The sequence below is a fragment of the Anabrus simplex genome, chromosome 8 (genome assembly GCF_040414725.1).
Source record: "Anabrus simplex isolate iqAnaSimp1 chromosome 8, ASM4041472v1, whole genome shotgun sequence".
In the NCBI taxonomy this organism is placed as follows: Eukaryota; Metazoa; Arthropoda; class Insecta; order Orthoptera; family Tettigoniidae; genus Anabrus; species Anabrus simplex.
This window is the reverse complement of record NC_090272.1, coordinates 226,824,764-226,848,296: the sequence shown is the minus strand read 5'-3', so window position 1 is coordinate 226,848,296 and position 23,533 is coordinate 226,824,764. Positions and strand designations below refer to the sequence as shown.

The window sequence follows — 23,533 nt, the reverse complement described above, 5'->3', positions numbered from 1 at the left end:
TAATTTGGAGAATATATTTTAGAGCACTGGATGAAGATTAGCATTATGAATAAATAAATGAATAAATAAATAAATAAACAAACAAATAAGTAACCTTTGAATGTTATACATAATATAATAATACTAACTGAAGAATTCTTATATATCATGAATATCCGGGTTTCATTTTGCAGTCAGGAGTGTGTGCAACTGTGAAAGATTTAATTTATTTAGTAATTAATTGAAGGTTTTTTATTATTTCAGTATTTCCTTACTGCAGATATCACGTCTATGTGAAGGAGAAATGAGCATGGACTGTACCGAATGATGTGACTGAAGTAATGAATGCTGTCAGAGTTTGAGAGACTTAAATGTCACACATCAAGAAATGCCCAGCTTTGTTGTTTGTGATGTTCAAATGTTTTGTTATTTCAATAAATGTTTACCATTTTATTTCTTTGTGTTAGTTGCCAGTTTTCCTTCCAAAGCCACCTGTTTAACAATGCCTCAAATTTCTATTGTCATCGCTCATGAACTGGGATACCTCGTGACTACCGACCGGGTATCAGGTCGTTTGGCGGCAATACCAACATGTACTTGGTAACACATTAACCAAGCAATTGCTTATATTAAAAAAAAAAAAACACACACACACAAAAAAAAAAAAACAACAGATGTTTAGAAGATACAGGTAAAGGATTACTTACAAGTCTAGTCAATTTAAGTCATTCTAACTTGACAGGAACTCCTAGAACAAAATGGATTTTTTGCACAACGAAGTAGTTCTCACCTTGCAAACTACACAAACGTGTACTAGAGCTGCCTGTGCTGCCTTTTTCTGTGCATTGGCATTGTGCCCTTGCTGTTTCTTCTGCTTGGCTGCTTTCTCTGCAGCCTTCGCCTGGGACTGCAGCTTTTGCTGACCTCTTGCCATGTCTGACAAAACAGTATTTTCAATTATAACACAAGTCTCAAAACAGGATACAGAAATAAAACTCATTAAAAAAAAATCACTATTTCAGTAAGTTCTGGCTAAATCATGCAAATAAACTCTTCTGCTAGTAACAACATATTATTACCAGTTTAATACTATTGAGGTCCACCCCACCTTAAGGTTGAAAAAGCACAATGTTGTTAGTTCGCACTTGCAATATTAGCTCCTAATTTAAAACCTTGTCCATAGGAGTATGACAAGAGATAAGAGTTACATATCATTAAGTGGGCATTTTCAGAGTTCACAACATTATCAAAACGTACTTTCACAATAAGCAACAAATAGAGGACGAGTTACTGCACTGATCCAAATAAAAAAGCAAACTCCTTTGGTGTGGAAAAATAATTCAGGATAAATTTGGTGATTTAATGAATGTTCAAGAAGGGTTGTACATACGCTGTCTGGAAAGTTTTGAGCCTAAGGCTGTAATTGTATTTTTTCTTCCACAACTAGCTTTACGTCGCACCGACACACATAGATCCTATGGTAACAATGGGATAGGAAAGGGCTAGGAGTGGCAAGGAAGCAGCTGTGGCCTCAATTAAGGTACAGCCCCAGTATCTGCCTGGTGTGAAAATGGGAAACTACAGAAAATAAACTTCAGAGCTGCTGAGTGTGGGGTTCGAGCCCGCTAGCTCCAGAATGCAAGCTCACACTGCGCGCCCCCAACCATACGGCCAACCCGCTCTGTGGCTGTAACTGGAATGAGAATTAAAATTTACAGATACTTCGTCAGCACAAGGTATAAATCAAGCTCAGAGGTGATGATCATAAATATAACACCAGTCAGCCAATCAAGTAGATGTACCTCATTATAGGTTACAAAGGACTGATTCAAGCCATTCCATTGCTCAGTTGAAAATGTTTAAGAAACTCTCACCAGATCTGAAGGAACTACCATCTAATGTATTCAGAAATAAGCTTAAGAAGTGTTTACTCACGTATCCCTCTTACTCAGTGTAGGAATACTTCGAAATTAATTTTATACATACATAAAATGCATGTTACTGGTGTTAAAAGTCTCTATATTATGTTTTTTTTTTGACAAAGTCTATTGTATGTAAACATACTTAATAACAGAATAAAAATTACATTCCCTTATATTCTACAGTACCATGCAATCTTGAAGTGACCCTTGGCTCCAATTCCTTTGCAATTCCACCAGATAGCAGGACTTCATACACACAATTTTATCCTCAGACAATGTTCCTTTTTCACATCTGTGCTCCATCAACACAGTATCACAACAGTTTACAGACCTATGTTTCTTGGTGTGGTCCTGACATCTGGTGGAATTACACAAAACTACAGCCAAGGGTTTGCTCAAGGTTATAATGTACCCTCTGCCAACAAAGTATCACTAGTAAATTCTTATTCTCATTACAATTAAAGTCTGTCACAACATTTTCCAGATGAAGGTTGTGTATTTGGTTGCCCTGAATGGTTTACCTCACCAAAGGCAACTTGCTTCTGATTAAGATTAAGTAAACTTTCATGATCAGTGCAATGACATTTTTCATTTGCTGCAAGTTAAAAGCTTGCTTGGATCATTTTGTGAATTTGATGACCAACTTGTGAAATGTAACTCCTATATGCCTTTCTGTTCCGAAGCAGAGGTTTCCCCACACCAACAAAAGGTAGAACTTTTCATCATACTTTCATTGGCAAGGTTTTCCGTTAACAGGAAATAATGTAAATGCGAGCTATACAGTGTGGCTCATTCAACACTATCAACAACATTGTGGTTTCATTGACCTCAAAGTGATTTCATGTCCCACTAACTACTAGTGGTGGTGGAGACTGTTAAAAGGAATTACAAGTAGGCAAAGCAAAGCAAACCCTATGGCACTACAGCCCTTGAAGGGCCTTGGCCTACTAAGCGACCGCTGCTCAGCCCGAAGGCCTGCAGATTACGAGGTGTCATGTGGTCAACACGACGAATCCTCTCGGCCGTTATTATTGGCTTTCTGGACCGAGGCTGCTATCTCACCGTCAGATAGCTCTTCAATTCTAATCACGTAGGCTGAGTGGACCTCGAACAAGCCCTCAGGTCCAGGTAAAAATCCCTGACCTAGCCGGGAATCGAACGCGGGGCCTCCGAGTAAGAGGCAGGCAAGCTACCCCTACACCACGGGGCCGCCAGGCAACCATCCTCTTAACACCAATCTGAAGGGAAAAAGGAAGAGGTTTTAACATTTGAAGAATGAAGGTATCAGCAAAACAAGGGGAAGGGCTACAAAAGGGATGGAAATGAAAAGGTCCCTAAGCATCAAAAAACCTGATACCGTTGGGGTCAGAAAAGAACAGAAGTTGACATGGGGAGGTCGGACTGAAAAGATGAAAGTGAGGAGCTAGAAACAAGTGGAAGCCATGACAGACTGAGCTAAGGGAACCATGGTGACCAATCCATGTCCAAGTTGACAGCCACTGGTCCCACTTAAGTTGCTTCTCAGAACAAGCTGAGGATACTGTGGATGTATTCTACAGCCCCCACCCAAAGGAGATATATCCCCCCTCCTCCCCCAAAATATTGTCTTACAGTAAATCTACAGGCTTGGGCCAATTTAGACATGGAAAGCCAGCACTCCATTACCCTACTCCCTCAGCATAGCACTCAAACAATGTTTCTCACAGTTTTAGTTATCAGATTTCAAATATATGATGATGCAGTCAGCAAGCCTCCCTGGTTAGGCTTATACAAACGATTTTATAATCTCATCCTGTGGATCCTTAAGGTCATTTCATATTCGAGACAGTATGACCGATAGATACCAAATCATCTTCATCCTATCAGAAGCAAATCAAAACCCTTTTCCGGCCTAACACAGGAGCCCTGGTTAAAAATAAATCAGGCTTCTTTAATGCAGACAGTTGTTTGATGATTTGTTGAGAGTAAAAAGTTGAGTTTCAGGAATTAATGAATGCCAGAGAGCAAAGTCTGTTCTAACTGCAACAGTCTCTTTAAAACAATTAAAAGAAATGTTACCTTGAGCTTAATTGACTACATTAACTGTACAAAGACTGACGTTTCTAGACAGCTATAAGCATGGATGGCAATGAAAAAGATGCAGCAGAGAATGATACAAGGGTGAAATATCGTGAGGTAAAAAGGTCTGACAGAAAACTTTTTCACCTCAATGTACTAGTTGCAGTCTGTATCTACTCAAAATATTTTGCAACAGATGCATGTAAATGCACCAATGAAATGCCACATATTGCAAATTTCTGAAAATTGAGGAGTGTGTCAGTTGTCTGGATTGTACAGGATGATTTCATACTGAACATAAGTACCTAGCACAGTAAATTGCCAAACAGATACTCAAATCCTAAAGGAACTATTAACATGATACCTAGTTATTACTTTATTAGAAAAGAACAAATGATGATATGGTTTCTCAGTTTAACACAGCAAAAATCTTCAAGCAACACTGAAATATGCAGAGTATATGATGCATGTAAGTCAACAGGCCACCTGGGCTAATAATTTGTGAGATTTGTCACAATTGACTAAACTTTAATAAAATTCTATTATTAATTAAAATAAATGTGTTTATAAAATAAGGTTTTATTCAGAAAAATTACCTTATTAACTGCTAGTCTAATATACTACATTACAAAAGTAACTCAGTGTCATGACTGGCTCAGAAACTTACAATGGAGATAGAACACACACTTGCTTTTGCATATCACATGTACAGTCACAATCAACAAAGATAGAACACATTCTATTACTGTACCTGGAAAATTACAGCAAAAAAAAGACAGTCCACAGATATTCTCTATTACAAAATATGAAGAAATTTTACAGAGAAAATTTTATATGCATTCTTAATACATACATACATTTTCACCATCCACTGTTACGCCTTTCAGAGTTCACTCTGAAAGCCTCTGTCAACTATTCGCCATATTGCAACTCGTTCTGTGGCCTACACCTCTAATCTTTCAAATATTAAAAATAGAGTTAATAATTGTCCCTTGCTCTCCCTATGTTCTGCTCTTACCCTTCATGACAGTCCATTATTCTCAAGCAAGCATGCAGTTTTATGTATCATGATCATAGCCAGGCAACCTTCTGTTTTACATGGAATCCAAACCATACGGACAGGACTTGTTCATTTCAAAAATCTGAAATGCATTTGCTGCAATTTGAAATGGAGTTGTCCTGAGACAGCTGATCAACCTTAATTTGTGATCCTTTCACTAAGTTTGACTATACTTGTGTGCTCAATATGCCAGCAAACTTTGGCAAGACACAAAGCTTAAATATTAATCATGAAATTAAACATCATTTGCTGAAGAGTACTTAGTAGGAAGCAACCTCCCAAATCCTCGATCGAAATATTTAAGTTCAAACCACGTATCAATTTTAACGATTTTGTTTTCAGTAAGAATTGTTTTGAACAAGCTTTCCAATCTATCAAACACAAGATACAAATTTATGAAACACGAACACATACAGAAAAAAAGGTTATATTAGTCAACACTGGCTTTTATCTTTTTAAAAAAAAGATACGAAGGATATAGTCAGGGTTAGTAAATGATTCACTACAGATAGCATTGGCGCCACCGTCTACGGGATAATCACTGTAGCGAGCGGAGCATGTTGAAATCGCAGCTGTTTGGCAAAAAGGCTCATTCCGCTGTACTCTTCAATGTAAATCGGCCCCTTTTAAAACTGTGTGGATATACATAAGGTTTCAAATTCTTACATGTAAATATTCTAGATACTACAGTATACGTGCGATGCTTCTCTCCAATAAAAAAGATAGCCCAAAAAGCATGAATACATAACTAAATGCGTGATAAAAGAGGGCAGTGTTCAGGTGCAGTTACCTAACAGAAAATCAATTTACTGTTCATATTAAGTCTTCTAACAACAATACGTTTAGAAGGAGGGCTTGTATATTCTGCTATTTTTGGTGTAAATGACCAGAAATTTCATATAATTCTGCCCAAAGACCGAAAATGTCCTCTCTCATACAAAGCGGATGAGCGAATTTTTAGGCCTAAAAACGTTGGCAAGATTTTGGGGGTAAAGTAGACAATATATTATCATCAGCGGTTTAGACCCTAGCTTTCTGAGCCCAAGTTGTCAGGTTCGAGCCTGGCTCAGTCCGGTGATACTTGAAGGTGCTCAAATAAGTCAGCCTCTTGCAAATAGACAGATTTAACGGCACATGAAAGAACTACATGTTATAATTCTCATGTTAAGTCCGTATTGAAATGTACGTAAATACAAAGTATGTTACAAGTGTTTATTTATATATCCACCTATTCAATACAAAGAGATCTTTTTAGAAATTAAATATTATTATAAAATGTTAAGGGACATGTTTCGCCCATATTAAGGGCATCATCAGCCTCAAATTCAAACCTGTATGGTCAAAAATCAGGATCCTGATTGCTTTTACAAGCCATAAAAAGAGGATATCATTATAGGTGTCAGTCTAAACATACATGTCATAAGTTCAAATGAATATACTTTCCGAAGCGTTGAAAAACTTGTTGGGGTAGGGCAGTAAACAGCTCAGTCTTTATAATGAAACAGAAATGTGCCTCCTTGAAGATAAGAAAAAGCAAAGCTGATACACTGTTACAGATGTCAATATCGTATGTTGTGATAAGACAACAGATCTCTTAAATGGCTGTTCAGCTGCCTATAGTCTAATTTAACTGGCTGAAGGAGTGAAAGTCGAATGTGTTATGATAAAATAACAGTCTTCCTTACGTAATTGTGGGAGCAAGGAAAAAGCATTCGGTTGTCTATAGATGTATTTATCTTATTTGAAGGATGAAAGTCGAAGGTTTATCGACGTTGATAGAGCTCTTTGGTGTGAGGTCTGTAACAAGAGGAAAGTGAATGCTTAGGAAGGTATTTTTGAAGAGACTGATTTACATCTTCACAGACGAAAGGGTAAGTGTTTTTATACATTTTCCATGTTTTACCTTTCTTTAAACCCACATTCTCTTCAAAAATACCTTCCTAAGCATTCACTCTCCTCTTGTTACAGACTTCACACCAAAGAGCTCTATCAACGTCGATAAACCTTCGACTTTCGGCCTTCAAATAAGATAAATACATCTATAGACAACCGAATGCTTTTTCCTTGCTCCCACAATTACGTAAGGAAGACTGTTATCTTATAACACATTCGACTTTCACTCCTTCAGCCAGTTAAATAGACTATAGGCAGCTGAACAGCCATTTAAGAGATCTGTTGTCTTATCACAACATACAATATTGACATCTGTAACAGTGTATCAGCTTATCTTTTTCTTATCTTCAAGGAGGCACATTTCGGTTTCATTATAAAGACTGAGCTGTTTACTGCCCTACCCCAACAAGTTTTTCAACGCTCCGGAAAGTATATTCATGTGAACTTATGACATGCAGCTTGATACTGCAATTTTAGCCAAGGACATTCTTTTTTTTTTTTGCTAGGGGCTTTACGTCGCACCGACACAGATAGGTCTTATGGCGACGATGGGATTGGAAAGGCCTAGGAGTTGGAAGGAAGCGGCCGTGGCCCTAAGGTACAGCCCCAGCATTTGCCTGGTGTGAAAATGGGAAACCACGGAAAACCATCTTCAGGGCTGCCGATAGTGGGATTCGAACCTACTATCTCCCGGATGCAAGCTCACAGCCGCGCGACTCTACGCGCACGGCCAACTCGCCCGGTGAGGACATTCTAATATTTTGTATGTTTAGACTGACACCTATAATGATATCCTCTTTTTATGGCTTGTAAGAGCAATCAGGATCCTGATTTTTCACCATACAGGTTTGAATTTGAGGCTGATGATGCCCTTAATATGGGCGAAACATGTCCCTTAACATTTTATAATAATATTTAATTTCTAAAAAGATCTCTTTGTATTGAATAGGTGGATATATAAATAAACACTTGTAACATACTTTGTATTTACATGAAAGAACTCCCGTGGTAAAAAGTTCCGACACCTCAGCGTCTCTGAAAACCGTGCAAGTACTTAGTGGGATGTAAAATTATTATTATCGATGTTTTCTAAACGTGATTACAAGTGGAAATATGACACTCGGTTGTGGTTTCAGCCTGTTATGGAGTTTTTATATAGCTTTTCCTGAAATGTATGATTTGCTTTAAGATTTTAACTTGTAAAACAATTTCCGTTAGTGGAAAGGGAGTGTGGTAAATTATACGATTGAGGAGAATTGAATAAATACAATATTTTTATAATTTGTTATACAACGCACCGACACAGATAGGCCTTATGGCGATGATGGGATCAGAAAGGACTAGGGGTGGGAAGGAAGCGCCTGTGGGCTTAAGGTACAGTCCCAGCATTTGCCTGGTGTGAAAATGGGGAAACCACGGAAAACCATCTTCCCGAAAGCAAGCTTACAGCTGCGTGGCCCTAACTGCACGGCCAACTCGCTCGGTCAATAATTCATTATGCTTGTATAAAGTCCTATAGGCCTATGACATTTAAAGGAATAATATTGACGAAAGTGAAGGACTCAGATGTTCACATGGTGTTGAATATTTAGTCTCTAAATTGTAAAATGTGGTAAGGTATGAACGGAACTGCTGTAAGTATTGTACGAAAGGAAAGCAACAAACTGTATGTACGGAATATATATTCAATAGCTTTTAATAGGCCTACTATAAATACACACAAAATGTGAAAAACGGACCACAATTCCAGGCTATCATGCACATCTTTTTTCATTTTCTTTTTTGTACCAATTCGCTTTACGTCGCACCGATACACATAGGTCTTACGATGACTGTGGGACAGGAAAGGGCTAGGAGTGGGAAGGAATCTACTGTGGCCTTGAAGTACAGCCCCGGCATTTGCCTGGTGTAAAAGTTGGAAACCATCTTCAGGGCTGCTGACAGTGGGGTTCAAACTCACTATCTCCTGAATGCAAGCTTACAGCTATGTGACCTAAAGCCTGCAGCCTCTCGCTCGGCATCATGCACATGATTTTTCTAGGCATTCGCTTTCAAAGGCATGGCCATTCTCTGAAAGAAAAATGTCATCCCTTCTATTTCGTAAAACATTAATTTCAGTCTTCAAGGTAAGATCCAAAGAATCTCATTCACGCCGACAGGGGAATAAGTGATATAGATGTTGATTCCCATAGGGAATCTGAAATATTTGTCCTGAATGAGTAAATTTATAATACCAATATAAATGGTCCGTTATTGGACATTATAAATTTTCCAGCTAACTCATTCTTGGTTGCCAGCGTTTCGCCCTCATGTGCTAGGGTGGGCTCATCAGTTGGTACCTAGCACACCCACCAATACGCTAGCTAGTGCATACTGTGGAGGCCACTGCGTAGGCTGATTGGAGCCACCGGCAGTGCCAACGCACTAAGAGACTTTGTCTCATCACTAAAAATTGATGCCTGCTTGGCCATCAGATGAGGGCGAAATGCTGGCAACCAAGAATGAGTTAGCTGGAAAATTTATAATGTCCAATAACGGACCATTTATATTGGTATTATAAATTTACCCATTCAGGACAAATATTTCAGATTCCCTATGGGAATCAACATCTATATCATCTGATGGCCAAGCAGGCATCAATTTTTAGTGATGAGACAAAGTCTCTTAGTGCGTTGGCACTGCCGGTGGCTCCAGTCAGCCTACGCAGTGGCCTCCACGGTGTGCACTAGCTAGCGTATTGGTGGGTGTGCTAGGTACCAACTGATGAGCCCACCCTAGCACACGAGGGCGAAACGCTGGCAACCAAGAATGAGTTAGCTGGAAAATTTATAATGTCCAATAATGGACCATTTATATTGGTATTATAAATTTACTCATTCAGGACAAATATTTCAGATTCCCTATGGGAATCAACATCTATATCATCTGATGGCCAAGCAGGCATCAATGTTTAGTGATGAGACAAAGTCTCTTAGTGCGTTGGCACTGCCGGTGGCTCCAGTCAGCCTACGCAGTGGCCTCCACGGTATGCACTAGCTAGCGTATTGGTGGGTGTGCTAGGTACCAACTGATGAGCCCAACCTAGCACATGAGGGCGAAACGCTGGCAACCAAGAATGAGTTAGCTGGAAAATTTATAATGTCCAATAACGGACCATTTATATTGGTATTATAAATTTACTCATTCAGGACAAATATTTCAGATTCCCTATGGGAATCAACATCTATATCATCTGATGGCCAAGCAGGCATCAATTCTTAGTGATGAGACAAAGTCTCTTAGTGCGTTGGCACTGCCGGTAGCTCCAGTCAGCCTACGCAGTGGCCTCCACGGTATGCACTAGCTAGCGTATTGGTGGGTGTGCTAGGTACCAACTGATGAGCCCCACCCTAGCACACGAGGGCGAAACGCTGGCAACCAAGAATGAGTTAGCTGGAAAATTTATAATGTCCAATAACGGACCATTTATATAGGGGAATAAGTCGCGAAGTCTGCCCAAGTAGGCCAATTCACATGGAAATAAGTGTCACACAAAGTATTATTTTATACGCACGAAAATGAATTTCAAGAAAAATACCTGTGAAATGATGAGTCATGGCAGCCATGGCCTATGCAGCCATAAGCTGCACAGGAGACTGGCATTTTCCTTCAGATAAGTATATACTTCAATTTATCAGGAATCTCCAGTAGTGACAGTGCCAAACAATCCAGCTTTTGCCAAACAGCGCGCTCGTTCAACTTCGCACACGACTGCAGCACAAATGCTACCTCTAGTGTATGATTTACTAACTCTATGGATATAGTTGCATTTCTATCCCACCACTTACCGTCTTAAACACCAGAAATGCACAGGTTTGACAAAGTAAAATGTCTTTAAAACAAGTTATATTGGGGATTAATCTATGAGCTTCTAGCAAACTACGAACTATGCAACATAATGGACACCCTACATAGTCATTTCTGTGGATTACAGGGACAGAACCAGAGGATTATTCCCCGATATGAATATTTCACAGTTTTCAGGAACCGACTGATGGGAGGACTTGTAAAGTTTAATCAAGTATTCTGTTAAAAATAAAGATATATATATATTTTCAAATAGATATTGCCTCATACCCTTTAAACTCATGTTTGATGAAACAAGTTAGTGAGAACCACTCTGAAAGGAATGGAAGAACATGATAGAACACAGAATCTCGCTAGGTAAAGGTAGCAACTAGAACTCTATGGGATGTGTGTCTAATAGCCGTCTCCTTTTTGAGTCTAAGAAGGCTAATGATTACGGGATGATCATGAAGCCTTTTTAAAGAGATTTACAGTCTCTCCTGAAAATCCTACATGAATCACCTATGATTGTCATGAGCAAAGCAAAATACTGCATTTTAGGTAAGGTGCCAGCAATGGCATCGAAATAAAATTATTCAATAGCTTGCCCACTGGAATATATAGGAAAAAAGATTTCAAAATAGTAGAGGTATGGAATTTGTTACAACACAAGCACCAGTTCCAACCCTACTTGATAAATTACACAAAACGGCAAAACATATAATGGGATTTTTGCCAATCTAGCACTATTCTGTTAAGGACACGAGTAAAGGGTTTAAGTGGGTTGCTACAAAAAGAATGTAATGCAGCATCTTAAATAAAGTTCACTCAAGTGCTTCATACCACAAAGGGAAAGTGATGCAACATTACAAGCACAGAAGGCAATAAAAGCCATGTAAGAGAATGAAGGAAATCTGGAAAGATATTATGAACTATTAATCTTCATTGATGGCTCTAACAGTTCTCCCAACACTGATAGTCTTTTAGATCCTGGAGCTGATTACTCTTGCAGATTAACAGAATGTTCTCATTACAGCATAACCGACAGGGTTATAGATCAAGGAACGTTTATTATAAATTACTACAAGGCTCAGATTGATCAGAGGTACTGTAGCATGTCTGATTCATGCTCCCGATTCCGGTTCAAATCCACCGATTCTGAAGGATGAGCAAAAATTATTACACTCCATCATCATTTCCCTTTATCCATCTGTAGCCGGGTAGGGGCAAATATGGTTCCTCTCCACTTTCTTCGGTCTTTCCACCACTCCTCCTCCAACACTGTGTCCCAGTCCAGGTTGGATGGTATCCTTCCATCTCAATCGTGGTCGTCCACGGCCTCTCCTTCCTTGCATTTGCATTTCCATCACCTTTTTTGGCATTCTTTCGTCGCTCATTCGCTTTATGTGCCCAAACCATCTTAGTCGGCTCTTCTCTATTCTATCATTCATTTTTTCCACTCCAATTTCTTCCCGGATTTTCTCATTCCTTATTTTGTCTCTTCTACTCTTCTGTATCATACTCCTCAAGAATTTCATTTCGGCTGCCTGTATTCGACTCTCATCCTTCTTTGTCATTGTCCAAGTTTCTGCTCCGTAAGTTGTTATGGGTACGTAATACATCTTGTACATAGTATCCTTTGCTTCCATTGGCACATCTTTGTCCCTTAACATATTTCTTACACTATGATAGAAACAACTTCCAGCTTGAATCCTTTTACTAATCTCAGCATCCAGTCGAGCATTCTCCATTAATTCACTCCCCAGGTATTTTAACGTTTCCACTACTTCCAGGGGCTTGTCTGCGAGTCTAATCTGACCTTTCCCTTCTTTCTCCTCTCTAGTCATAACAAGAGTTTTACTCTTTTCTACACTTATTTTCAATCCACATTCTTCAATCTTCCCATTCATCACATTCAACTGTTCTTGAACCTTCCTGTCGTCTTCTCCCCAAATCACAATATCATCTGCAAATAACATCATGTTCATTTCTCTTCCTCCATATGCTGCTTTTGCCGTTCGCATGATGTCATCCATTACTATTGTAAACAGGATTGGTGATAGAACACTTCCCTGTCTCAGCCCACTAGTTATTTTGAACCAACTTGTGTTTGCACGCAACTACAACATTCCTTATACAATGCCATGATCATTTTTATTAATCCCTGTCCAATTCCTTTTTGCACCAGACTGTCCCAAACGTTCGTCCTAGGGACACTGTCATATGCCTTCAATATCAATGAATGTCATCACCATATCATTCCCGTACTCCCAATGCTTTTCCATTAGTTGTCTCATAATGAAAATGGGCTCTATTGTTGACCTTCCACTTCTGAAACCAAACTGATTTTCCTGTATCTGCTTCTCAACCCTCAACCTTATTCTACTTTCCAGTATCCTTTCCATTATCTTAGCAACATGGGATATTAGAGTAATTCCCCTGTAGTTCTTCAAAACTTTCTTATCACCTTTCTTGAAAATTGGGATGATTATTCCTTTTTGCCAATCCTCAGGGACCTCCTCGTTCTCCCAGACATTCCTGAGAACCCGATATGTCCACTGCAGGCCTACAGCTCCAGCTGCCTTTATAATCTCCACTGAAATTTTTATCTATTCCAGCAGTTTTTCCATTCTTCATCTTTCTTACTGCCATTTCAATTCATTCATTGTAATTTCTTTATCCATTTCTTCGTCAACTAATTGCCTTTCCTGGTCGTCCATTGAATGACTGTCATCCGTTCTTATGTTCAGCAGCTTCTGAAAATACTCTCTCCATCTATTTCTTATTTCTTTTGGCTTTGTTAAAATTATGCCACCTTCATCCTCCATACACTCCATATCATTAATAAATTGTTGATCCAAGTTAAATATTTCTGGTGGCACCTTGAATATACCCAAGAAAATAATTCACCCTCAGGAACCAGTCAGTAGAGTATTGCTTCAATATCAGATACAAACAAATTGCAACATTTGAATTGGTTATGGAAACGACACCAGTTTAGAAGGCCTGCAAATCTGCTAGACTTATTACTGAACTATTCTGACAGTGCCCTCTTCACCATTCAAACATCTCATTACAGACTTAAGGCCTATCAGCATTGTCTGCAAACCACACCTCTTGCTGTCAAATAATAATTACAATTAAGCCGAACCATCATCACCTTGTTCTCCCTCCGCTTCTCACACCCTCCATGGTTGAATCCATTATTTCTCCAGGTAACCTAACTCCTCCATTCCTCTCACATAACTCCACCACTGAATCTGGTTCATATCCACAGTTCAAGCAAATACTTTACTACACCAATACCGCACAGATTGCTATTTTCAGCGAGAAATTTGACAGTGCTGCTACCTACATGGCTTGGTGTGACCAACTCTTCAATAACATATTGCCACTTGTATGATTCTTGGCGCACTGGTGTGTTTATAATGTAGTGTTTGTTACTAAATAATCTTACATTGCAGTTATATTCCAAGAAAAGTGTTATACGGTAAACAAATTACCCAGCAAGATAATGGCATGGGAACTGATAACAAAACAAACCAAACTCCATGACACTACAGCCCTTGAAGGGCCTTGGCCTACCGCAAGTATTAAAGTGATGACCTCGCATCTGTGTTGAGGTTACATGCTATGCCCCTAATACTAAGGAATCAATCAAATCATCATCTTCCTGATACGTTTTTGCTTATGCAGGCCGTTCAAAGAAATCGAATACTCTACTGAAATGTTATAACATTAACAAATATGGAACTCTCAAACTTGAGAGTCCACATTATTAAACAGAAGCATAAATTTCACAATTGAAAACTTGCAGGCCTGTAGTGTAATGGTTATCATGGTAGTCTTGAAATTGAAAGCCATGAGTTTCGAATCAGGTCATTTCAAATTCCATTTTTTGAAACGCCGAGGTGCTGGAATTTAGACCCGCAGGAATTACTTTGCGTGCCAGTAAATCCACCTACACGAGGCTGACATATTTAAACACCATCAAATACCACCAGACTGAGCCCGGATCGAACCTGCCAAATTCGGATCAGAAGACCTGCGCTTCAAATTCCTGAGTCACTCAGCCTGGCGTAAGAAAATTATTTCAGTATATTACTGGCATAGGCTTGAGCACCAGTCCACCTAATTTAATACTATGTACAGAAATTCTTCTTCTTCTTTTTTTTTGCTAGTTGCTTTACGTCGCACCGACACAGATAGGTCTTATGGCGACGATGGGACAGGGAAGGGCTAGGGGTTGGAAGGAAGCGACCGTGGCCTTTATTAAGGTACAGCCCCAGCATTTGCCTGGTGTGAAAATGGGAAACCACGGACTGCAGCTATCGAGCTCGGTACAGTAATTCTTCATGCATAAATTTGTGAAAGAGACTTAAGGAAATTCTGAACATTTCTTCCTTGTCAAGAAAATCGTAGTTCACTTCCTAACCCAAATTATGTATTATATATATCTGTGTATCTGTTCATGGTGTGGGTTACTGTAGTCACGTCCTAGTTCGTGAACCATGGGCAACGGCTGAGTGGCCTAGTAAGGGGTTCTGAGAGTCGGGATACCAGTTTCTATGAAATGGGAGTGGGCATCTCGGACATATTCTGAGTCATGGCCATCCTTGTGCTCAGGCAGCTAGACTTTACAATCCACTGGTGGTCCATAACCTGTTAGAGGAGAGATCCTCACTTGGACTATGTGTAAGTAGGGTAGCATCCTGCTTCATGAATTTACCGAGCTCAGAACATTTTAAGCAAGCCTCGGACCTATGGGAGTAACGGGAAACAACTTGGCGAACGAAATGGAATTCGATGGGGAGCTATCAATATTAATGGAGCTTATGGAAGAAAGTAGAACTGGCTGAGTCAGCAAAGAGGATACATCTGGATATGCTAGGAGTAAGTGATATTCGGGCAAGAGGAGATAACGAGGATAGATCATAAAGTGTATTTGACGGGTGTTAAAAAGGGAAGGGCAGAGTATGGGGTAGGACTGTTTATCAGGAATACCATTGCACATAACATAGTTTCTGTTAGGCATGTAAATGAGCGAATGATGTGGGTAGATTTGGCAATTGGAGGAATTAGGACAAGAACTGTCTCAATGTATTCACCATGTGAGGGTGCAGATGAGGATGAAGTTGACAAGATTCATGAAGCATTGAGTGACATCGTGGTCAGGGTCAACAGCAAGGATAGGATAGTGCTAATGGGCAATTTCAATGCGAGAATTGGAAATAGAACTGAAGGATATGAAAGGGTGATCGGTAAATGTGGGGAAGATATGGAACCTAATGGGAATGGGAAGTGTTTGCTGGACATCTGTGCTAGTATGGGTTTAGCAGTTACAAATACATCTTCAAGCATAAGGCTATTCACCACTACACATGGGAGGCGAGGGGTACCAGATCCATAACACAGATATAAACAGACTTCGAATTCCGGAAATCTGTTAGGAATGTACGAGTTTTCTGGGGATTTTTCAATGATACAGGCCACTCTCTGATCTGTAGTGAACGAAGTATCTCTAAGCCTAGGATGCAGAAAGTGAAATTGTCTGCAAACGAATAACAGTAGGAAATCTCCAAGACGAGGAAATTACATAGAAGTACATGGATATGATTCGTGGGAGGTTTTGAACAGGAGACAGTAAGCAGGTTCAGGATATAGAAAGAGAATGGGTGGCATACAGGGATGCTGTAGTAGAAACAGCAAGGGAATGCCTACGAACAACTGTGTGTAAAGATGGGAAAAGGCGAACATCTTGGTGGAATGATGAAGTGAGAGCAGCTTGTAAACGTAAAAAGAAGGCTTATCAGAAATGGCTCCAAACAAGGGCCGAGGCAGACAGGGAATTGTACGTAGATGAAAGAAACAGAGCGAAACATAGTTGTTGATTCCAAAAAAAAAGTCATGGGAAGATTTTGGTAAGAACCTGGAAAGGCTAGGTCAAGCAGCAGGGAAACCTTTGTGGACAGTAATAAATAATCTTAGGAAGGGAGGGAAAAAGGAAATTAACAGTGTTTGAGTAATTCAGGTGAACACATAATAGATCCCAGGGAATCACTGGAGAGGTGGAGGGAATATTCTGAAAATCCATTGTCATAAAGCAGCAGGAAAAGATGAAATTAGACCTGAGATGGTGAAGTATAGTGGGAAGGCAGGGATGAAATGGCTTCATAGAGTAATAAGATTAGCATGGAGTGTTGGTAAGGTACCGTCAGATTGGACAATGGCAGTAATTGCACCTATCTATAAGCAAGGGAACAGGAAGGATTGCAACTACTATCAAGGTATCTCATTGATTAGTATACCAAGCAAAGTATTCACTGGCATCTTGGAAGGGAGGGTGAGATCAGTAGTTGAGAGGAAGTTGGATGAAAACCAGTGTGGTTGTGCCGAAAGCCTGCCGTCTAATATCTTGGAAATTGAAAACACTTGCAATGAGTATGGTATGAAAATTAACCTTTCGAAGAATAAATTGATGTCAGTAGGATCAGATTTTCAGTATGCGTCAGGTAACTGAAAAATGCTACGAGAGGAATAGGCAGTTGTGTTTAAGTTTCGTAGATCTAAAGAAAGCATATGACAGGGTACCAAGGGAAAAGATGTTTGCCATACTGGGGGACTATGGGATTACGGGTAGATTATTAAAATCGATCAAAGGCATTTATGTTGACAATTGAGCTGCAATGAGAATTGATGGTAGAACGAGTTCTTGGTTCAGGGTACTTACAAGGATTAGACAAGGTTGTAATCTTTCACCTTTGTTGTTCGCAGTTTACATGGATCATCTGCTGAATGGTATAAAATGGCAGGGAGGGATTCAGTTAGGTGGAAATGTAGTAAGCAGTCTGGCCGATGCTGACGACTTGGTCTTAATGGCAGATTGTGCCGAAAGCCTGCCGTCTAATATCTTGGAACTTGAAAATAGGTGCAATGAGTATGGTATGAAAATTAGCCTCTCGAAGACTAAATTGATATCAGTAGGTAAGAAATTCAACAGAACTGAATGTCAGATTGGCAATACAAAGCTAGAACAGGTAGATAATTTCAAGTATTTATGTTGTGTGTTCTCCTAGGATGGTAACACAGAGAACTGAATCAAGGTGTGGTAAAGCTAATGCAGTGAGCTCGCAGTTGCGATCAATAGTATTCTGTAAGAAGGAAGTGAGCTCCCAGACAAAACTATCTTTACATCGGTCTGTTTTCAGACCAACTTTGCTTTACGGGAGCAAAAGCTGGGTGGACTCAGGATATCTTATTCATAAGTTAGAAGTAACAGACATGAAAGTAGCAAGAATGATTGCTGGTACAAACAGGTGGGAACAATGGCAGGAGGGGACTCGGAATGAGGAGAAAGGCTAATTTAGTAATGAACTCTATGGTTGAAGCTGTACGCATAAACCGGCTGCGGTAGTGGGGTCATGTGAGGTGAATGGAGGAGGATAGGTTACCTAGGAGAATAATGGACTCTTATGGAGGGTAAGAGAAGTAGAGGGAGACCAAGACGACGATGGTTAGATTCAGTTTCTAACGATTTAAAGATAAGAGGTATAAGAACTAAATGAGGCCATAGCACTAGTTGCAAATAGAGGATTGTGGCGGCGTTTAGTAAACTCACAGAAGCTTGTAGACTGAACGCTGAAACGCACAACGGTCTATAATGATAATGTACGTGTATATATACATATACAGTATACACACACACAGATTATGTATTTCTGTCTTTAGAGGTAAAACAGAAAATTCAAAGTACAGCAAAAGTGAAATAGCAGCACGAGGTTGGTTCCCCTGTAGAGATTGGGAAGATCGGCCCTACCGAAGAAAACAAAATAGTGGACCAAAACTCATGTTCGTAAAATACAGCTCCTCTTTCACGAAATCTTAATAAATCATGGATGTTAAATTATCTGTCCTCTCTGGCTGAATGGTTAACACTTTATGGCTCTTCCCTTTCTTTTGACGATACCTTCATTCTTCGGAGTGTTAGACCTCTTCCATTTCCCTTCTGATTAGTGTTAATAAAGGTGGTGGTGTTTATTGTTTTAAGGCGAAGTACAACTGGGCAACCATCCTCTATATAACACTGATCAGAGAGAAAAACGAAAGGGGTACAACACTTCAAAAAAGGAAAGTATCGGCCAAAGGGAAACAAGGGCCACGAAGGGCGTGAATATGAAAGACTCCCTAGCCCTCGAGTACTCTAATACAGTTGGGGTCAGAAAAGAACAAGAGTTGACCAAGAAAGGCTGAATAGGATAGATGAAATTGAAGAGCCTGGCACAAGTAAGCTGAGGCAATGCCAGGACTCAGCTAAGGGCCCCCTTTTATAACAGGCAGGGGATACCGTGGATGTTATTCTACGGCCCCCACCACCTCTAGCACACTTCGAGTTTTGTATTTTGAATACGAGCTTCCAAATCTTGCAATTCTTTGTACCTGCATTACAAACAATGCACTCTTCTTCATATTCATTCTGTCCATTTCCAAAACCTCCAAACCTTTTCTTCATTTCATCTGTAAATTTGCATTTATGTTTAGTCATGTTCACAAATACACTGGAGTAGATATTATGTAGCCACCTAGGCTCATTTTGGTTTTGGCTGGGGGGTTTAAGACCGGATGCCCTTCCTGACGCCATGTGATTCTTGAGATGAAAATCTGGACCCAGAATTCGAACCTCAGCCTTCCGGGTGGGAAGCCAGCAGCTGAGCCACTAAGCTAATCACATTCCCCCAGCTTTCAAACCACAGTTCACAACAATTCCAAGCAACAACAAACAGTTACGAATTTACGATACGCTAGTCCACAGCCGACTCTATATGCAATGTTTCACATGCTCCTACTCAGCGTCGATTGAATCAGCCGTGGCTAGTCGGAAGTAGCAAAGGGTGCTGAGTGATACGCTTGACTGAGATGGATAGGCCATTACTACAGATTGAAACAAGCATGATAAATGCATATTTCCATCTCTATAACATTAGCATTTCTGAAGCAGGGGTGATTAATACAAAACTGATTTGATAGCTTACTGTACACTCATACAATTATTATTTGATTACATAAATGAATGATCCCAAAATGAAAACCAGAACAATTCTACCCTTTCACAAAAACCGGCAGGATGGCTTCTCAATAGACAAAAAAGAGGACGTCTGGGAAAAAGGAGGAGATATGGTAACTGGTCAAGAGCGACAAGTGTTTGAGACTTTTTGTTTGGTAATTAACATTAAATTTGTTTTCTGAATGTTTATTTCAAGGTCCTTGCTTGCTTTGTTCATGCTGCTGGGAAGAACTGAAGGTCTTAAATTGTCTGCTAGTATCACAGTGTCACCTGCATAGTGGACAGTGTTTATTTTCTTCCGGTAAATCTTTATCCCTTTATCAATTTAATCAATGGGAATTTGAAAAATGGCTTGTTTTACACCTTTTCATATCGTGATTTCCAATTTTGGGACGAGCTTTTGATTCCAATACAGCTTCTTGATTATGTTCCCATCTTTACTGTCAAGCACAATATGTTTCAGCTGATGTATAAGGATGTCATTGTCGAAAGCTTTTAAATAATCAATGAAATACAGAATTTGTTGCCAGTAATATTTTTGAACTAAAACTTAGATACCATGGTGACCGTAGTACCAAGACCATTCCTAAACCTAAACAGAGTTGCATTAACATTTTCCTCTATTTTTCTCCACAAACAATTGTGTAGAATTCTTTAAAAAAATTTAGAACGTGCAACTTGGACTTCAGACTGCATCACTAAAAATTCGATTTCTTTGGTAGGCTGATAAAGGTAGATTTCAGCCAGTCTGCAGGGATATTTCCAGTAATGTAGATGTGGTTAAACACCTTTAAAATAAAGTTAATTTTTATTATAAATAGCCCTAAAGTAGAAAAATACACCACAAACCAAAACAACAAAAAAATTATGAGATTTTTCATGTTAATTTTCGAGAAAAAAAATTTTCTTACTTTAGACGACCTACCTAAACTTTGGAATCAGGTAGGTACAGTTGACTCACTACATTGTGGAGGTGGACATCATCGAATCAATATATTTATTCTTTATGAAGTTCATCTTCAAGAATGCTGCCTCACGCACATCTGTAGAATCAAACAGTGTACACAATTTTATGGTATAGGTTTTTAGTTTAGGGTATTTGTCACACACATTTAATCCAGAATAGTTTGCAATGAAGCATTTGAAACTTCATGAAACTAAATTTCCATCCACAAGTTGTTTTTATTACAGTAGATAACTTCTGCTACTTCACAGATTCATTCATACATTTAAAAGAAAAACTAATGTCCAACAGGTGCACAATGTTCAACATTTCTTTTTAAATCCATACTAAAATACCTTCAGAAAACTGAACTGGCTGATGTAAATACCGTTAACACTATCACTAACCTTTAGAATAGGAAATGTGGAAACATTCATGATCATAACACAAGAGGTTCATTATTCTAGAAAAACTGACAGCAGCTCTCCCACAAACGTTTCTTCTCTTGAAATTCAAAGTTAGTCATTTGTGTATGTAAGTATGTTTAATTAATCAAAATGGCAGTCGCACTTATTTCAAAGAAGGTTACTTAGACCTTGGCTAAGGCTTGAACACTGCTGCTGCACAGAAATAATACTGTTACCTCCAGAAAATGACATATCAGCAGTCTGTGAAGTTCAATGTATGGAAGGTGTGCACACATCAGTCCTGGCAAGCTTGTTAGTGAGTGCCTCTTGAAAGTCACGTTTGCAAGTTCTGTGCGGTTCTATTTTGTGAATTAAATCTTGAAGGTATAATGGCTCAGTACATGCACAACATGTATGCGTTTATGATTCATATCAGTCCATTACAATCCAAACACTATTTCAAGATATTCCCAGATGTAAAATGTCAGGTCGTACAGAGGTCCAGGCTCTTTATAATAAATTTCAGGCTACAGGTGGCGTTGGTCCTTAGAAACCAGACAGCAAGATTTCTCGCTGAAGACAAGTTGGACATTGGTCATCGTCTGAAAAATTCTAAAAATTGAAAAATCTCTTAGGCACCTCTCACAACAAGCAGGAGTTTCTTATGGCTCTGCATAAAAGGCTACTAACTGTTCAAGTAGTAACATCTCTTCCAAAAATTGAACAAGACTAGTGACGAAGCTTGTTCATTCCCAGACCCAGCCTGCTGGAGTGAAGAATCTATTATGATTTCCAAAAATCTGAAAAAGTCTTTGTAGAACACTACCTTTGATTAGCCGCCTTTTGCTGTAAAACAGTATATATCCATACGGGATAATTAGGTAGGTGCTTTGGCAAGGATTCTGAACTTATGAACTTTTTTCTTTCTCTCAAAGAATTCATGCATTATATTTAGATCAGGATTCAGTTTGCAGCAAAACACACTTGGATGGATGATGCAGAGGCATTTATTATATTTTTTATTCAGCCCAGCTTTAAATCTTTCATAAATCTTTTACAAGTACATACTCTCCTCAAGCAGTTCCTGGAAATTGTGAATTAAATATTAATTCAATGAAGGTTCTCTGGTTGTGTCCATGTAATCCACAAAAATAATCAGATTATGAAGCAAGTATATTATGTTGCATCAATCATTCATCAATTCCTAAAGCACATTAATTTTTCTCCAATAAAACTATTAACATTGATGGAGCACTATCTGGACTTAAATCTTCTCAATGTAGAATTTAGAAAGGTTACTTCCTACTTGATGGTAACTGATAGAAGAAAGTAAGAAAGGACAAGGTTGAGATGGAGGGACACTATAATGGAAGACCTGAGAGTGAAATGAATGTTTAGTTTCCAGGTTAATATTCAAGCTTCAACTATTGCCAAATTTGGTAAAAACGGAGTACAGTTCCGACACTTTATTTTGAAACTTAGGGTGGGGACTCCTATAAATTTTGCCTCGTATGACTTTTGCTGGCAACTGAACACAGAGGTAGTCAGTGGCCACCTGTATCTGTACAGCAGTTTACATACAATTCATCCACTCAGAAAGATTTTTTTTTCCCTGTGTTAACTGCCATCTTGTGACAGTCTGTAAAGAAAAACAACACTGATCTCTAAGCCAGTTTTGGATCATGGATGGTAAGACTAGTATTCGTTCCGCAGACTACTTGTTCCTAGGTGCTCCATTGCAGTGTCCTGTTGCTACTACTGAAGCACTCCTTTACTGTTCTGTACATGTCCTGGTTAGTGACAAAACTCACTGGTCTAATACATCAAGGGTCCACAGCATAGAGCCTATCGAAGGGAGCATGTCCCCATGGAGCAGGGCACTGTTGAGTGTCAGATCACTGACCTAAAGACAAAGACATTGTTTTATTGTTGAGTAATTGGTAGTAAAATCAGTCGTATGCAATGACAAGAGATGTAGCATGTGTGGAAGAGAGTCCAAAACTTGGTGGTCAATGGTAAAAGAAAGCAAGGAATGCCCAAATTGAAATGAAGGGACAAGATAACACAAGATAACAGAAGATCTGAGAGAGAGAGAGAGAGAGAGAGAGAGGATGGAAACTAGACAAAACTGGGGGCAGGAACACCTAGAGGAAGAAAATTAAAGCCTGTGCCAACTCTGTATGAAACTGCTTAAGGCTGACATGAAGAATAAGTAGTATAGTGAAATCTGTCTGGAATTCTGGAAGACACTCCATATTCTGTAATTTCAGCCAATAGCAGTGGCACTTGCTGCTGGAGTATGGGAAATTTGCACAAATTCATATTATTTTAGGTTGTAAAAGTAAATATACTTCTAGGGGCAGGCTGGTGGATCCCTGGCATTTT

At 39.3% G+C, this 23,533-nt stretch overlaps 1 protein-coding gene across 6 annotated transcripts in view; it reads right to left on the bottom strand.

The window, feature by feature from the left end:
- The window catches only part of LOC136879021 (zinc finger protein 706), a 44,185-nt gene that overhangs the window by 18,915 nt on the left and 1,737 nt on the right, over nt 1–23,533 (bottom strand). For 2 of the 6 annotated variants that reach the window (XM_067152730.2, XM_067152732.2), the window contains exons 2-3: nt 20,724–20,841; nt 770–915 (exon numbers count right to left, since the gene is read on the bottom strand). In XM_067152730.2, the coding sequence (XP_067008831.1) occupies nt 770–913 (144 nt within the window). In that variant the 5' untranslated portion in view covers nt 914–915; nt 20,724–20,841. Of the gene's footprint in view, nt 1–769; nt 916–4,555; nt 4,615–20,709; nt 20,842–23,533 lie in introns of those variants that run through there. The other 4 variants (XM_067152733.2, XM_067152734.2, XM_067152731.2 and 1 more) reach the window with 3 other exon arrangements.